General features: G+C 38.5%; 2 protein-coding genes across 2 annotated transcripts; one reads left to right on the top strand and one right to left on the bottom strand.

Annotated features, from left to right (window-relative positions):
• The first annotated feature begins 55 nt into the window (after positions 1–55).
• On the top strand, positions 56–6,634 carry LOC121504488 (cytokine-like protein 1). Its single transcript, XM_041779298.1, has 4 exons — positions 56–322; positions 415–459; positions 5,605–5,751; positions 5,852–6,634. The coding sequence occupies exons 1-4, from the start codon at positions 176–178 to the stop codon at positions 5,951–5,953; spliced, it is 441 nt and encodes a 146-aa protein (XP_041635232.1). The 5' UTR covers positions 56–175; the 3' UTR covers positions 5,954–6,634.
• Positions 6,635–16,963: 10,329 nt separating this feature from the next.
• On the bottom strand, positions 16,964–18,876 carry msx1a (muscle segment homeobox 1a). The gene is made up of 2 exons (XM_041783354.1): positions 18,343–18,876; positions 16,964–18,124 (listed from the first exon to the last, which is right to left on the bottom strand). The coding sequence occupies exons 1-2, from the start codon at positions 18,779–18,781 to the stop codon at positions 17,706–17,708; spliced, it is 858 nt and encodes a 285-aa protein (XP_041639288.1). The 5' UTR covers positions 18,782–18,876; the 3' UTR covers positions 16,964–17,705.

Genomic DNA, 18,876 nt, shown 5'->3' with positions numbered 1-18,876 from the left:
ACCCTGGATGTTTTCTTCACCCTCGCTGCGCCTCCACGTCATCATCCATCGTTTTTTTTCTACCAGTTCACTCTTAAAAGTGCAGCAGGTCCTGGTCTGGTCTGTACTGTAGTATTTGAGCCTGTGTTGATAGTCCCAGCAGCCTGACTCGCTCCTGAGCTACACATTATCCGACATGAGGCTGGGACTCGCCGCTCTCCTCTGCTTCTTCAGCTTCGTGTGGCTGTCGGAGTGTGCGCCTCCGACCTGCTACTCCAGAGCTCTCGGCCTGAGCAAGGAAGTTATGACTCTGCTGGATAGAATACACACCTACCATCGTACGGTGAGACTTTTGACGCCAAATGCACTCATAGACTCTGTGTGAACTGCTAGCTTGGTGCCGCATGTGCCCTGATGATGATGCTTTCTTTGCAGAAAACCTGCGCCGAGATTCTGCCCACGATCTTCCTCGACGTGCACGTAAGTTCAATCATGTAGCCCACATACGCAGGTCTGCATGGTATAAGAATGATACTGATATGGAGGGCAAAATAAAAGGCTAAAACTCGAGTGATAATATTTCAGATGGTATTGAAATTGAAATCAACTGACCTTAAAGGTAAACAAGACTTTCAGAGAGTACGTATTGTATATTATTTTGATAAATTATTTCATGGCAGTCCCCCAGAGGTCACAAATTACACTACGAGCCAATGTACGAATACTTCAGGTCAAATATGGCTCCAATACAGGTGAAAGGTGCTCGTTCAAGTTATTTAAAATAATCAAACGCACATGCAACAGATGTAGCCCTTTGGATGTTTTACATTTTATTGATTTCATAAATCAGTCATGGTCAACATGACTTTTTTTTTTTTTTTACAAGAAAGATTAAAAACAAACTCTTTAATGTCAAAGCAAAAGCAGATTTCTTCAACATAATGTCATTTAAACAAAACTACGTAATATAAAATAAGTGACTACATAAATATTCATTGGTCTTATTCAGGCTTGCCCATGTGGAGACTGTAATGTTACTCCATTCTTTGCAAAACTGCTCAAGCTCTGTCAGGTTACACCATGATCAGGCATGAACAGCTCTTTTAAAGGAATACTTCAACATTTTGGCAAATTTGCCCATGGCCATAATTCCTATAGTCTTAGTAATGGGTCCGTTTCCTTTAGTTGTTGGTGCAAGCTGTTTCTAGATCTGGGGGGACTGTTAAACCAGCTGCACCGCGAACACTATTTTAGTGACTGATAGTGGTGAATGTGCAGATCACAACTTGTCCACGAGAGCGTTTTGGAGTTGTTGGATTGTGTATTTGATGAGTTTGATGAGGGAAAGCAAAAATTCCATCTGCAAAAATAGCGTTTGCAGTGCAGCTGGTTTAACGGTCCCCCCAGATCTAGAAACAGCTTGCACCGACAACAAAAGGAAACGAACCTATTACTAAGACTATAGGAATTATGGAAATGGGCAAATTTGCCAAAATCTCTTTAAAGTCCAGCCAGTCCTTCCAGTCTTGGGTTGAGGTTGGGCGTTGACTCTGTCTTTCCAGAACATTCACCTTGTTGTCTTTAAACCGTTTCTGTGTAGCTTTCACTGTATGCTTCAGGTCTTTGTCTTGCTTGAAAATAAATCTTCTCTCAAGCTGTAGTTTTCTTGCAGACTGAATAAGATTGTCCTCCTGGATTTTGCTATTTTTGCTGCATTTATTTTACCCTCTTTACCTTTACAAGCCTTCCAGGGCCTGCTGCTGAGAAGCATCTCCCCAACATAATGCTGCCACCACCGTGCTTCACTGTGGAGATGGTGTGTTTGTAGTGATGTGCAGTGTTTGATGTCTGCCAAACATAGCGTTGGGGCTAAACGATTTGGGAAAATAATCGAATTGCAATTTTATTCCCTAGTATTGCAATTGCATTTTGATGTACGATTATTCCTTAAGTTCCTCATCTTGTGTATTTTCAAACATGCTATATTACAACCAACACAATATTAGATTATACAAGGACTGAACAGCTTTGAAAAAACGTGATTGTGATGACTTAGACTTGTATTGCAAACAGGATACAGACTGTTTTACTGAAGAGAGTGATCAATTTATGTCATTCTCATATTTAATAAGAAAAAGTACAAAAATGAAGAAAGTAGGATTTTTGTAGACTATTCTTAAAAAGTGGGACTTAAATGGTTGCGTGATATGAAATGCATAACATCTCTGCTGCAAGAAAAGGTTTAAATTAGAAAGCCATTGCTTTTAAACAACCATTTAAGTAAGGTGAGAGGGCTCTTGCAATAATGCAAATGTGAGGCATATTTTTCTTGGTGCTGCTGAAGTCCCCTTTGTTTTTTCACTTCCTCACTTTAGTATATACTAAAACATCTGATAAGAAAAGGGCCTCTGTAACATTTTTCATCTTCACAGTTCTTTTACCTGTTCTTATATACTTACAGTGAGTGAAAAAGTGTTTGCCACCTTCCTGATTTTTTCTTTTCTTTTTTTGCATGTTTGTCACACATCAGCGTTTCAGATCATCAAACAAACTTTGACACATGGAAAAGATAACCTGAGTAAACACAAAATACAGTTTTTAAATTATGACTTCATTTATTAAAGATAAAAGGCATCCAAATCTATCTGGCCCTTTGTGAAAAGTAAATGCCCCTAAACCCAGTTACTGGTGGTGCCAGTACTTGCGATAACTGGCAGTGAGGCTTTGACATTTCTGTGGAGGAATTTTGTGCCACTCTTCTTTGCAGAATTGTTTTAATTCGGCCATATTGGAGGGTTTCCGAGCATAAACATCTCTGTTTAGGTTCATGCCAGAACATCTCAATCGGATTTAAGTCCAAACTTTGACTAGGCCTCTCAAAAACCTTCATATTGTATTTTTAAGCCATTCAGAGGTGGACTTGCTGGTGGGTTTGGGTCATTGTCTTGCTGCATAACCTAAGTATGCTTTGGCTTAAGGTCACAACCTGATGGTTAACCATTCTCCTTCAGGATTTTCTGGTAGACAGCAGAGTTCATAGTTCCACCAATCACAGCAAGTGGTCCAGGTCCTGAAGCAGCAAAGCAGCCCCAGACCATCACACTGCCACCGCCATGTTTGACTGTTGGCATGATGCTCTTTTTATCAAATGCCGTGTTATTTTTACTCCAGATGTAACGGGCCACACACCTTCCAAAAAGTTCAACTGTTGTCTCGTCAGTCCACAGAATATTTCTCCATAAGTCTTGGGGATCATCAAGATGTTTCTTGGTAAATGTGAGACAAGCCTTTGTGTTCTTTTTTGTCAGCAGTGGTTTTGGCCTTGGAACTCTCCCATGACGCCATTTTTGCCCAGTGTCTCTCTTATGGTTGAGTCATGAACCTTGACCTTAAATGAGACCAGTGGGGCCTGCAGGTCTTTGGATGTGGTTCTGGGTTCTTTTGTGATCTCCTAGATGAGTCGTCATTGCACTCTAGGAGTAATTTTGGTTGGCCAACCACTCCTGGGAAGGTTCACCACTGTTCCCAGTTTTCTCCGTTTGTGGATAATGGCTCTGACTGTGGTTTGCTCAGCTTTCCAAAAAATGTGGTTAATCACAGTTGATTCATGATTAAACAAGGGAGGACAATTACTTTTTCACATAGGACCAGGAACGTATTTATAGCTTTTTTCCTTAAATAGATGAAATCATCATTTAGAAATTTCACTTTGTTCAACTCAGGTAATCTTCTAATATTAGAATTTGCTTGATGCTCTAAAACATTTAAGTGAGACAAATAGGCAAAAAATTTAAAAACTCAGGAAAGGGGAAAATATCACAGCACTGTGTCTTACAAGCTTCATATCTAATCATGTGCTCTTATGTGCACAGTAAACAGAGTGAACATTTGAAACAATATGTATCGGTCTTTGTTCCAAAAATCTCAAACATGGGCTTAAAATGTGGCCATGGGTGCTTAAGTGGAGCTGATCTTTCTTTTTTAAAGGAGTTCATCATTTTAAGAAAGCCAGCTGCAGACTTCAGTTGTCCTCCATGTTTGTTTTTCTTCTAAAGTCACACAAGTATTGTGACTTTCAATGTCAGTAGAATCTTCACTGTGAAATTGTCACTGCAAACAGCAGGTGAGTGGATTTACAGTCTGTCCGAATCGTCAAATACAGGGATGGGCAACTTTCCTTACCAGGAGGGCCGCATTACATTTATTGCCAAAGGGCCAAATTGTTAAAGATAATGTACAGCAGTGAAAGACTATAAGAGAAGTTTTTCAATTTTAATGGGAGATTTTGCCCTTTTTTTTCTTAAAATTTATAATTTACTGGAATTTGAAACTGACTTGGGGGCCTCACTGAGTGAGGCGGAGGGCTGCATGTGGCCCCCAGGCAGCCAGTTTCCCACCCCGATCTAGTGTGTTAACCTGACAAGCCAGATCGGCTGTTTGTTCATTGCATGAATATATTTCACATTTATCTGGCAAAGCTTCCATACAAAGTGTCCAGGAGGGGAAGAACTTTAAAAAAAAAAAAAAATTCTCAGAAGGTGATTAGAGAAACATTCTGTCTTTCACATTCATGACGGGCCAATCGGAGCGACAAGACAAAATTATGTTTTATGCCCGCACTTCTCTTGAGCTGGCAGGTTACTGCTGCCATAGACTGTTAATGGTGGAGCTTCTCAATGAATAAAATTGATGCCAAAGCTGGTTGGGAGATGCACAAAAACATTTCTCTGCCAAGACAAGCTTTTGGTGTGGCTCTTTGCTCTTGTTTTAGAAAGAAATGTGGTCCAGTTCCAATTAAACTGCTGCTTTCCTACAGCATCATCTGAGCTAATAGCAAAACCTGTAACGATCACAAACTCATGCCAAGGCAGACCGGGAGAAGAGCAGAAACATCTTTCCCACCATGAAGAGCTTTAAATGTTTTTTTAATTCTTTATTTCATTCAGAAACATGGCCAAGTCCTGGTAAAATTTATGCTATACTAAAGCTATATCTGAGCTAATTGCCACACAGGAAGTAGCCATTGCAAACAACTTTGAGTACAACTGACCCCCACATATCCAGTTCCTCCTCGTTCTGCCCCAGTGATGCTGATTGGTCTGAACAGTGTTTGGTTCAGTGCAAACATTGTGGATTGGAGCTTGTCAAGATGGATTTGCCTGATGACAGTGATGGAGTCTGGCAAATCCTTCTGCTTTGCAAGGTTACAAGTGTGTACATCTAGATGATGCTATCATTTGAAACTGTCCTTATGTCTGTGGTCTACATTGTTTTAACATTGGTTAGGATTTAAAAATGGTCCAGCAGTCGTCCAGCCTTAGTCTTCTACAGGTCAAGATCAGCAAAGAGAAAGAGATAAACTTATGGCCACAGGGGGCGCCAAAACAAATCTAACACAAAGTTTCTCACATGATTTTTAAGGTGCAGCTGTAAAAAATAATTACTGAGTTTACAGTGCTTGACAGAAGATAGATTGAATCAGACATTTGTGCAACAAAACCTTTTATTTTTGTCCAATTCATGTTTGCATGTCTTGCAATAATGACTGCCCTTATTTCAGAAGTGTTAAAAACATGGTAGCCTATGTCCTTCTGGAAATTTAAAGTCTTTTTTGTATCCGTGTAGAATTCCTGCATCACAGCTAAACTCCGGGACTTTCTCTACGTGGTGCTGAACCATCCGAACCAGTACTGCAGAGAACGTCCGAGAATGGTGTCGCTGAAACGTAAAATCCAGAACTTATACACCATTATCACCAGGATCTGTTACAGAGTAAGACTACCCACAACAACAGCTGGATGTTTTTACCTGACGATTCTTGTTTTCATGCTCAAGAGGATTCGATCACGTGTGTTTTGTGTGTCGTCTGCAGGACTTGGTGTTTTTCACAGATGACTGTGAGGCAATCGACACTGGACACAGCAGCCCCTACTACGCAGAGGACAGACTCCAGCTGCTGCAGGAGGAGAGATGAGCAGCTGACAGCCATACATTCATAAAAACACATTAGCATTATGTAGAATAGTAAATCAAGTGCAACCCACACCACAGTATGCACAGTGATGGATGCATTATTAGCAAAACAGTGCGGTTGATCGCTGAACCTAGTTGGCTCAGTTGTAGCTGCACACTCATGTTAGCAGACATGTGTGGCTACATTCCAGCAAGGAGTGCAGAACTTTCCACAGGAAATTTGCTGAATGCCAACCATGCCGATGAAAACCCTGAAATAATAAACCAATAAGAGATTCTTGTGAGTCGGGCTTAACTGCTGCTTACTTAGCAGGGTTGATCAAAGCTCAGAGTGTCATTAAGAGAAATATTTTGTGTTGCCATAACCCTTGCTTTGACCAACATGTCTTAAAGGAGCATTATGCAGCATTTTGCAAACACTGAAAGGGTTGAACATGGTGATTCAAAACGTTACATAAGAACTACTTGTCCCCAGTACATGCTCATGTACTGTGTTCAGTTACAATATTTTCTCATATTTTTTGTCTCTTAATATTAAAGGAGTTGTGACAATAGTGCTGCCTATGTAAGATCTGAACATGGACATAAAGAACTGACCTGTTTTTATGTGTACATCTAGGCAATTAGTATTGCAATTTATGTATGCCTCTCTATATGTAATAAACCTCTCATTATGTATCGACATGAACTATTCTCTGAATTTATTTCTGTTTCTGCACTGAACAAACTGGCCCAGTTTAAGAGTCAGTAGAGCTCTTTTCTAACCTTGGTAAAGTTATTTTCACTGTAACACCAGTTTTGTGTCAGACACTGAACATAAACATTGTAATCTTAAATGTCCGTCTCTGCTGGACTGATAACCAATTTTATTTCAAGTAGTCAGTCAAGAAATAAAAAAGTTACAAACATTTGTTCTCCACAAAAAAGTGGCTGTAAAATGTGCATAGTTTAATTATGACTCACACCACATACTGTAGCGTCTTTCCTAAATACTTAATCAAATCTCAGTTTAATTTTCTGAACCATTTTAGCTTTCTTTCCTTAAAGCAGCCAGCTACATGTCTTCTGAAAACTTCTGATTTGATTTAGGACCTTGTCTGCCTTTATGATTACATTAATGGCCTCTGCTGCTCCCTGGTGGTGAGACTATGAAACTTCTACCTGCCAAGTGTGCTGTGAACAAAAACAGTGAAGTATTTTGTCATTTTCAAGTTTTTCAAACTTTCTTTGAGAGCACTTTTCAGGCTGATTGCAGCATGTTGACCCCGGCTTTCATTCAGTCCATGTTTTAAAGGCAACTGGCCATTTAAGTTCAATATTTAAGAGTTAGCTTGTTAGCAGTTAATTTTACTTAAAGGGAACCCTGCATGCAGAGGTGAAAAAAGTACACGACTATTGTACTCAAGTAAAAGTACAGTTACTCTTGTTAAAACTTAATTCAGTTAAAGTACTAGTTGATAAATCTACTTAAGTTAAAGTAGAGAGAGTTTAATTTAAAGTTTACTTTAAGCACTGAGTACTAAAGAGTTGTACTGTAAAATATCTTTCTTATTGGCAAGAAAAAGAAGAGAACAGACCTACAACCAAGTTGTTCAGGTAACGTCACACCTCTATAATAAAGTAAAATACACAGCAACACTGAAAGTGTTAATTTAAGTCATATAGAGTTACATTTAACACTCTAAAATGTCTATAGTAGCTTTCTAAATGGCATCTTATTCCCTGTCAATGAGCTGTCGTCTTTTATTATATTTACAGTGTATTTCTATGATCATGGAGCTATGGGTCTGAAATATATGAATGGTGTAAAATATATACCATCAATGGCGCTAATCCTCATACTAACTTTCTTAATAATCTTGTTTATACACCCTTCAAAAACAAATGTTTGCACAGACAGAGCAAAGGCAGGAAGATAGCACAATCAGCATCAGACCAAACAGAGAAAAGATTATATATATATATATATATATAAACATATAAAATTTAATCAAAATAAAGGTCTTACAAAAGCAATACAATTAAGAATAGGAGCAGTTAAAATGATTGTCATTAGAGGACAGATTCTAAGAGAACATCACATCACAGTAAAATAAAGCAGAAATAAGGATAAAAATACAGATAGAAAATATAAAAATAGATAAATGAAAGCAATAAAGGGAGGTAAGAGCAGGAAATCAGTTTAAATGACAGGGATGTACTCATCATTGTAAACTGCATGATATGGTAGGTAGGCCACCACTAGCTCAACTTCATTAGCATATTTTTGTGCATAAGGCCGTGTCGGGTAAACTCCCCTCATATTTATGTGGCCTTTTGTTGGAACCCTCCAGTAGTCTTCAGCTTCACTCTTCCGTGTGGATTTATTGCCAGGTTCCAATGGTTTGTTCTGAGTTGGGTAAAAGACCCTACGCTTATTTTGCTCCTTGGATTTGGAATAACTTACAGAGCAACCTACATTTGAAAAATCCAGTCTCACTGGATCGTTTTAAAACTGTATTAACTAAAAATGTGACTGCTTCATTTAGATCCTTTTCTTTGTCTCTCAAGTTTGTTGTATTTTGATTTTCCTTTTGTTGTAACTGTTGTGCTGTCCTAGAAAAAGAGATCTTAATCTCAAGGGCCTACCTGCTTAAATAAAGGTTAGTTAACTAAATAAATAATCCAAAATCCTTAGTCATCACATAAAAGTGTGTCTATAAAAAGTCATTTAATGGTATAGTTTTGCACAAGTGTTCACATTACTGTTTGCTCCTTGTATTCACATTCACATTATGGCCCTAGACGTTGCACTAAGGGATAGGGATGCACAATATTGGATTTTTTCCAGTATACTCTTATTTCCAAACTCCTTTTAGCTCATACTAATACCAACATGCACACATTTGTAAAGAACACCAAGTGTCTCCAGTGCAAAGAGAGGCTGAGTCAAGTGGAGCTCAGACATGGGCGAGGAAGTAGACAAGCTGGTAACTGTTTTATGTTTGGAGCTTTATTTAAAATGTCCAGGGCTCATGATTGGCCTCCTTGAGCATGGAACAGCCCAGGCTTGATGGTACACTTGTATATTTTACTGATTTCTGAGGCTGATATGTGATTACACTGCCAATATGCATGGCCAACATGTCAACTGTAAACTTCAGCAGGAATTTTCATTCATGCTTATATCGATGTTTCACTTTTTGATACCAAATACTGTGTCATGCCAATAATATTGTGCATCCCTATCTAAAATGATGGCAAATGTGGGATAAACAAGAATGGATATTTTCTGATATGCCAATATTACAAATTAATTTTAGGCAATGCCATGACCAATATTTAGATGGAATTCAGACCTAAAACTTCAGCCCTTAAAACATACCTTAACTGTAAGGAATGATGATGAGTACAGAAAAAGACTTCAACTACCATAGGTCTTCTTTGTTTGTATGTTTGTATATTTATATATTTTCAGCAGATTTTTAAATTCAAAATATCAGTTGTAAATATCAACAGCAATTTTCATATCTGAGGATTCCAATATTTCTCCTTTCTATCAAATATCTGCCAATACTGATATCATGATAGTATCATGCATCTCTACTCAGTAACAAAAAACATTCATGCAATAAGCAGACTTTCTTTTAAAGTGAGTTAAGAATTCATAAATATTGTCAAACTTGTAATTTATTGCAGAATTTTATGAAGAAAACCAACTGTTTTGAAATGCACAATTTAGTGTTTTTGTGTTGAAATCAAAAATAATTTCAACCAGCTTTAACCCTTCAAGCCATTCGCTATTTGAAATATTTTGTCTGGATTGGACTTTTTGTCTTAAAAATCTTGTAAAACATCAACTCTGTGCACAGAAGGTTATTATAGTTAACTAAAACTAACTAAATAACAACAACTAAAATGTAAACATCATTTTAGTTGACTGAAGCTAAATAAAAACTAAGCTTTACCAAAAAAAATGAAAACTAACTAAACCTTAATTCTGTGCTGACAAAACTAAACTAAAATAAAATTGAAGACAAACTCCCCTTAGTTTTAGTCTCTGACAGCAACATATTGACTGACGTGAACACCCAAGACTAGAGAGAGTCAAATTGCCTGAACTGATTGGAGAAGACTTCACACAATAGTCATTTTAGGTCTTGAGTTGCATATAAACATCAAAATTGAACAAATAGAATAAAAAGTTGAGAACCCTTTTGGGTCTCACCCCTGACAGGTGTCCCATATTTCAGAAAAAAATAAAAATAACACTACAGCTAATAAAAAATATAACTAAAGCAAAGCAGTTCTGCAAAATAAAAACTAAACTAAACTGACAAACCAGCAGTAAAAACTAATTAAAACCAAACGTAAATGTAAAACATACAGTAACAACTAATGAAAAATAAAAACTAATGAAAAGAAAAAACTAATGAAAAAACAAAAAACAAACAAAAAAAAAACTATTATAACCTTGGTGCACAATCAAGCTTTAAACATCCTTTTTTTCAGTACAGCCTGGGCTTTAAGAATATGTGTGCTGCAGTAATGTCATTACAATTTTATGAGAAAAGAAAAATATACAGAAATGAAAACTCACAGATTTTTATGTGTCACACAGAAAACTTTAATGACTAAGACCTTTTTTTGTTGTTTCTTGGGATTTACAAAAACATCCTTGTTCTTTTTTGTGTGAGCTGTATTTGTATCATTTCTTAAAGTCAGGGTTTATACAGAAGTCCTCACTTTAAATGTAACACTTTTGAATACCTTTTTCAAGACTCTTTTTATAAGTTTTAAGAACCTCTTGTTTCTTTAATTTTTTAGCCATTGCATTAGAAACATTGTTATGTATGTGTTTTTTGCTGATTTTGAGTTAAATGTGACAACATAGAGAAGAAATGTCAGAGTATTTGTTATTGTAGTGTGCAAACTGAGACTCCTTTAAGCATTCTGAGATAAGGCACTGGTTTGATACCATAAAGCAGCAGGCAATATAAGGTCTGATTTTTTCTAGGGATGCACAGTATTAGATTTGGCAGATATCAATATGCCGATATTTACAAATCAATTTTAGCTAATGCCCATACAAGTATTTAGACCGTAGACTTCAGTCCTTAAACCACACAGTTTACAAGTTAAAAGGATGAACAAAATTTCACTCCTAAAACACTTTAAAGTGTAAGGAATGATGATGAATGAAAAGAAAGACTCCAGCTGATGTAAGTCTGCTGGTCCAAGCTAAAACTTCACTCACTCATTTGTTCCTATAGTTACAGCTGACATAGGCTGATTGTTTTATCTGCAGATACCGATATCACACCAAAAATACCATGCATCTCTAATTCTTCTATGTAAGCTGCCTAAAAGTGGTCACCACGATCAAGAAGTACATTTTCAAGTTTTGTACAGCAGTCAAAATGTATGCATGAATCTGTAGTCATGCATTTTAGACTTTTTAGTACTTTTAAAAAACCCTTACCTTTTATTAAACGGATTTACCAACTTTTAATACTGATTCAGACACCGTGATAGTAGCTCCTGTCTGCAGTGACACAAAGGGCCACATCACAGGCTCTCCATCTCGCTTTTACTCCACGATGAGCCATTCAGGCAGTCTCCATCATGATCAGTATGATGTGATGACATACCAATTAGCCTGCCATTGGTTGTCAGCTCGTCATAAAGCATTCTGGAAAATCAATATAGCTTTCAGCACACAAGCTAGTGGCAAAAAAAATGATTGAAAATGGGTGAAAGCGTGATCAATATCAGGTCTACTGGTGTGGATTTAATCATTAAAGTCCCTGAAAAGTCACTCAAGATCCAGGTTTGCTAGAAAAGCTTCTGTTAGGGCTACGTAGCCATGGATAGCAGCATTAGAATGGTGCAACAGCAAGCTTCAAGAGGAAAAAAAGGAGGAAGCTACGATTTATAGTTCAAAAGTTATTTACGATTCTTTACAAACTGCATCAGTTCTTTTATACAACAACACAGGTGTGGAAGAGCATTCACAGCTTCATGCAACACAGTGAAGGATTTTTCTCTTCTGACTTCACATGATAATAATTTTATACTGATCCAGCCTGAAGTTCAATTCTTATCTGTTTCTACCAACTGTCCGGATCAGGTCTAAACCTCTAACTGCTGATTCCCTAATCCCACAAATAAAATAGAACTGTTGGTCAGCAGCATGCAGCTCATTAACAAATGAGCCAACATTCTGGTCATTACTGTTACAGAGTTGAGTGGATGGCTAAAGAGTCCAGGTTATTTTCTATCATTAAGTCAAAATTAGAGGAGAGGAACATTCAGACTGCAGGGGGTCAGGTAATTGAAGCATTTTAATGTTGTGTGACAGTGCTGCAAAATGTTAAACACTGCACAATAAAAAGAGAAACACAAGCAGTTAGCCGGGGGTGACAGAAATCAGTCTTTGCTTTGTTGGGGTAAATGACCTTGTAAAGGATGGATCAGAAAGTCATTTACATTAAAGCACCAGTGATGACTCACTTGTGTTTATGGAGCTTTTAGGCAATTTTCCATCACATTTAGCTCTTTTTACTGCATCTTTAAAGAAATGTTGCCTCATTAGTGAGCATAAGGAAAAGTCTCCCCTTTAATTTCCAATAGATGATTGGCACACATTCTCGTAATCATGCTGCTCAGTAAACTTGGCTGCGGATGGTGGTGTGGAGTGAGATTCAAAAGTCTCACATACAAACAAAAGCTGTCCGCATTAAATGTACCTAATAAACTCACAATAGTTCCCCTAATTCACACGCTGAAGTCATTACTGAATAGAGGGTCAATGTGGAGGAAAAACAGGTCAACAAAGTGAAGATCTTTGATGATGTGTGAGACAGTACTGCCCTCTAGTGGACAATACTGGTCACACACGCACATTGAAGTTTCTATCTGCAGTCAAGACTCTGCTGCTTGTTGGCTTCTTTGTTAAATGTACATTGTCTTGTGTGTAAAGTCCAGCTCATTTTTTTGTCAATATATTTCCTTTTATTTTTTCTGACTTTTTCTGAGCATATAATTCTTTATATGATTATTTTAATAGCTCCATATAAACTCAGTCTCTGTAGATTTATTTCCTCTGGGCAGCTATAAGTTATTGCTGCTGTTTGCTGCTAAGTGATGGATAACATCCAGCAGCAGTTTCAACAGAATTTACAGCATGTTCTGACTGACTGAGGACCTTCACAGTATGATGGACCTTTCTGAGCAAGGATCAGATCACCAGTTCAAGTCATGACAACCTGATATAGTAAAATAATGCTGCTTTTTTGTGCTCTTTAGAACTTAAATGTCATTTGAAACATTGGTAACTGCTTAAAGTCATTGAAAGGTCTTAGTGCAAACATTCGCACTTAAAAATCTTGATTTAGGGTCTTTGGTACCTAAAAATTGTCTTCATTAACTGCCATGAAACGCAGACAGCTGCATACACATATAAAGAGATTATTATTTAAAGGTCTGAGGAGCATCCTTCCATTTCCAGCAGGCCATGTGTTACTCTAGGATTTTCTCAGTCACTTTCCATGTTATTGAGCAAAAACAAACTCTATATTGTTGTTTCGGTCTGTGCATAAATGACCTTGAAGAGGCCCAAAGAGAAGCGGGTCTAGATAGTGTTTAGCTGTGAGTGATCTTTGTGCATAGATTTCAATTTTGCCTTGTCTTAACTACATTTTTTAATATACTACCACATTAATGCTCATATTTCAGAGATAAACAAGAGCTTATTTTATGTCACGCTGACTGTGAACAGCCGTTGCGGCACTTAAAAGACATTTAGATTCACTTGTGCCGATATTTTAGGGATTTAAAGCTTTACCTTTACAGTGAAACTCAACTTCTCCAAAGTTTAAATGTGCATGGGCCTGCTTTGGCTTGCACATAGATAGCCGATAGGGTCAGTGTGTTTTATGGCTAATGGATTTTTTAATTAATATAAGAAATAAAAAAATCAAGCTGTTTTTCCATTACTGTTTAAAAATAGGAGAACATGCCTTTGGCTCTTCTTGACAGTTTTAATTAAATTGAGAATAAAAAGTTAACTGTTTTTCATTTCTAGCTTTTGCTCACCAAAAAGAATTGGGATTTTTTTTTTTTTTTTTTTTTTTTTTATTGTTTTTGAGTTCTGATGAAAAAGGGCAGATCAAAGAATGAGCGGCTGCTGATGCAGCATTCTTTTTAGTGTTACATCACCAGTGTTTCCTTCTCATTCATTCTCTTTCTCACTCATGAAAACAATAAGAAGAAAAATTAACTGTTTCATTTTTTCCCCCAATTTCTTTTAGACAAAGAAAAAAAGAGGGGGAAAAACAGTATGATTTTTGTCATTTTTTGATTCTCAGTTTATTTGATTGATAATTGAATAGCCTAATGGTTCATTTTCTTGTTTTCATTTCTGAAACGAAATCAAATAAACAAGAAATGATGCGTCTTTTTGTCTTTTGCTATGAATGTTGGGATCAGAGATTGTAATATGAAAAAATGGGCGTAAGCAGTTCGTATGATTTCAATATTAATTTGCATAACCTGGTACAGGTGCTCAGAAAATCCTAAGAGGCTAACTGCCGGCGTTTGTGTTCCCGTATATCATCCCAGGAAGCGTGAACTCCTCAGCGATGGGCATGTGATTCTCAGGATGCTTTTCTGAGCACAACACCTGCACCAGGTTACGCAAATCAATATTGAAAATTGACTGTTTACAGCTGTTTTTTCACATTACATTCTTTGATCCAAACACAAAAAGCAAAAGTCAAAAAGACGCATTATTTCCTGTTTATTTGATTTCGTTTCAGAAATGGAAACTAGAAAATGAAAAAAATTTTCATTATTTGATTTGGTTTTTAAAACAGAAAAATGAACAATGAGCCATTTTTCATTTATTTGTTATTCAATTATCAATCAAATATTAAATGAACGAATGATAGCTACACGGATTTAAATAGGCCACATTTATAAAGAAAGCCCCTGAGACACTTTTACCCTTATTATTAATTAACAGAATGGCCTATTTCAGCATCTAGCTCGCATTGAACAGGCCTTAATATCCGGGTATTACCACAATAAAAGTCCAAGCAAGTGAACACTGCATGTTTATAGACTCTTTAAGGATGCTTATTAAAGTTCTTTTTAGATATCAATTCAGTGCTAAATAAACAAGTTATAAAATATGTTCAAGTGTATGATGGTGTGTGTATAAACTTCATTGGAATTATATTGAAGCATTCAAATTCAGTTTAAACAAAAATACGCCTGCCTTTATCAACAAGGCATTTATAGGCCACCTATTTTTGGAGTCTACAACAACACTAAAACCGGCATTAATTGTTTCTTTTTATTTTCCTAGCATTTTTAAATCTCTTTCTTATTCTGCCTGTATACATTCGCTTAGAAAAAAAGTCCCACCGCGTGTAAGTTTATAAGCCCATCCATCACCTCCTCCGCTTTAACAATCATTCATCCCGGCTGTATATTCTACTTCTAATAACCCATTTTCCCTTTCTTTGGGATCAAGGGCTTTTAAACAGCCTCCTGTGATCTTTGGGATGATATAAACTGGAGAGTTTTGTTTTCTATTTGGCTCCTGGCAAGATGGAGAGCCTGGCTCACAAAAGAACTGAGAGAGAGGAAAGAATGGAGGGATCCCCTTTGGTTCTTTTGTGTCACGTTTCTCTTCTTTTCTCTCGGAGCGCTCATCCGTGTGATTTTAACGTATTGTCACGGACTCTGTTGACTCATTCCCCGTGGGTAAAGCGGAGGGTTACTGACAGAGGGTAAATAGGGAATAAATCACAAATGGATAGAGTTGAGGACGTAGCACGACTCAGAATAAACGGCTGAAATGCATGCTAAAGTTGAATGAAAGTAAAGAATGTTAAAGTAGGTGAATAAGTGGGGTCTGGGTGATGGTGCATGAAGTGTGTTTTGGACAGCAGCTTGTCAGCGCGGAGCAGCAGGAAACCAGCGCGCGCTGAGAGCAGAAGTGTTGCCCGTCCCAGTCCCCCGTTGACATTTTAGGAATGATAAAAGTTCCGCCTTGCCTGGAGCTACAGCCTCGCTGGAGCCGGCCTCCGTCTGCGGCAGATTGCCTTTGCTCATTACAGCAATTATTTTACTCCAGTTTAACCCCTGCCTGAATGGCTCAGAGCTGCACAGAAAAGCCTTTAAAAGTGCTGCGGAGTGGCCTGTAATTTCCCCTACATCTGATCACCGCTTTGTCAGCTAAAAGCTCCTTGATGGCACAAAAATGACTCCAGAAGGATCAAATATTTGCTTTAAGGCGCTCCAGTAAGGTTTGTGTCACCCTGTCTTGCTCCATAATAGGGTGACACATGGCTTCTTTTACACCCCAAACACTCCATGATGACTATCTAGTGGATTGTTTACAAGCAGTTAGCCCACAGGAGCTAGCTCAAATATGGCTATTTATCGGTGCGTTTTGAAGTCAGCACAACTGGTTGTCCCCCACCATCATCTCCACCCACTAAACTCTGCTGGCGCCGACAAAATCTAGGCTAGTTGTTTCAAAGCAATAGGCAACAGCTGTAGCAATACATTCCTCCAAATAACATGTGACAAGTTTAAATTCACGGTGCAAGCCAGGCATCCTGCAAGGCAGAAATATGGGCAAAAATGCACAGTAAATCTTGGACTGCAAAGTCTTAAAGTTGCACTTTTCTAATGGCGTGGGTCACCTGAAGCATAAAGCCTTCTTAATTTAACCTCAACGAGCATAATACGTCATAAACATGCAGTTTTGAATGCATGATACATTTGTTTTATCGTGAACATGAAAATCCCTTATTCCAAATATTTTTGTTTGAATGTGTCCAGTTCTCGAAGCAGGCCCAAATCTCTCCAAAATAAAGCAACTGTTTTAATTTTTTTTTTTTTTTTCAAACAAAAATATATTCATTTATATGGGCTCCTTTTGTGCTGCTTCATTAAATAATAAAAAGCCAAATTTTGTTGTGCCATGCAAGTGTCAGTCAAAACCAACAGCCCTTCATGAAAAAAGAATAAACAATTTATTGTTAAGTTATGTCACAAATATATTCATAATATAAATGAGGATATTCTTCAAATATACATTATTTTACAGTACACATATCCCTTCCAAAGGGAATCATTGCAACAGCAGACAGTGCTGTCATAAAACAAAATGCTGTGGTTCTCCATAATTCACAAAGAGCATTCATTGACACTGGATTCAGTAACCCACCTTACAGGCGCATTGGCATAAATGCAAAACAACTGGAAAAGAGGATTTTGGCTTAGAGGCAGCAAAGCCTACAATCAAGCAATGCAACGGTCTCTGGTTTCCTCTTGTAAGGTTTGTTTAGGAGCAATTTTTGACACACTTTACTGTCCAGTCTTTAAAAAAAGGCCTACTTTTTCTGACCCTTCACCAAAACACTCCATCTTCAAGTCATTTATCCTCACACTGAAGGAGTGCGTTTTCTGGCACTGATGTGGCATTGTTATTCAAAGTCCACTGGGAAATCAGATCAAGATTCAAGGTGGGTTATTAATTTATATTTTTGCAGTGTGTACACTTACTGACGAGGTCAAGAGAAGTGGATTAAGTTCAGGCTCCTCAGAAGGGGGTCTTTATGAAGTGACACTGAGCTCACCGCCAGGATGCCTCTGTATTTACTAAAAAGTCAAGTCTCTCCAAAGTGGCCCTTTTCTTTCTCAGGGTCTTTCCAAAAGTAGTCCCCAGCCCCTTCGTGTGTTTTTCTGTGTCCCTGTCAGGCGAGGTGGTACATACTGTATCCGACGTGAGCGGCGTACAGTCCCACGGGGGAAACCGGCAGAGAGTGCCTCTGGAACGGATGCGATCCTGCGTAAGACGCGGGCACGTGCGCACCGAGAGGAAAGGAAATCCCGAAAGCTGGAGGCAACATGGGCTTAGCTGCCATTTTCAGTTTTTCAAGCTCTGCCTCCTGCAGTCTCTTGGCTTTGGCTCTCCTGTTCTGAAACCAGATCTTGACCTGGGTCTCCGTCAGGTTGAGGGAGCTGGAGAACTCTGCGCGCTCGGCGATGGAGAGGTACTGCTTCTGACGGAACTTTCTCTCCAAGGCCAGCAGCTGGGACGTGGTGAAGGGGGTCCGAGGCTTTCTGTTGGTCTTGTGTTTTCTCAAAGGGCAAGCTGGGGGACTCAATCTGCCTGTGAGAGAACAAAGCACTCACATTTAAAACAGTGGAATGTGTGCGTAATACAGATACGCACAAAAAAATCGAATCAAGTTTAGTAAAAGAGGCCTATACACACAAAAAATATTTTTGCAAAGGTATAAACATATAGACGAAAACCACAAACATTTAAAGTATTTATCATTTAACCATAACTTTTTGTAATGGACTTTGTTTTCACACTGAACTCACGTGGAGGAGTTGGAGAAAACCGAGGACTTTGCATCCATGACGTCCTGTCTTTACTGTCCGGACTCTCTGGTTTTATCAACACGTCCTCCGGCATGCTCATGATGTCTCCTACTGAAAACGTCGAGCTCATGGCCAAACCAGGAACCGAAGTATCCAGACTACCGAATGAGCCCATCCTCGCGCTTTTTCCCAGCGTCTGGGACGTCCCAGGAATAGACGTGGTGCCATCCGGGGATGTCACCTCTCTGCTGGGTTTCCTATCTGCCATCAGCGCCTCCACGCTGAAGGGCAAGATAGCAACTTTGGGCTTCCCAGTGTCCTCTGCGGCGGGGCTCAGGCTGGTCTGCATGTCGCCTCTGCTGACAAGAACCGCGCGTGGAGGGAGATCTTCGGTTTTCAGAGCAGCAGTCAGGGCTGACATGGCGATCGATGGGGCCATACAGATCCGACAGGCACGGGTAAAAAAAAGTGACGCGTGGACTCTCGTGGGTTAAAGCAGGAAGAGTTACACAAAGTCAGCACGGTGCGCCTTCA

This window comes from Cheilinus undulatus, linkage group 3 (genome assembly GCF_018320785.1).
Source record: "Cheilinus undulatus linkage group 3, ASM1832078v1, whole genome shotgun sequence".
Classification (NCBI taxonomy): Eukaryota; Metazoa; Chordata; class Actinopteri; order Labriformes; family Labridae; genus Cheilinus; species Cheilinus undulatus.
The sequence above is the reverse complement of the archived record's forward strand: the minus strand, read 5'-3'. Positions and strand labels throughout refer to the sequence as shown.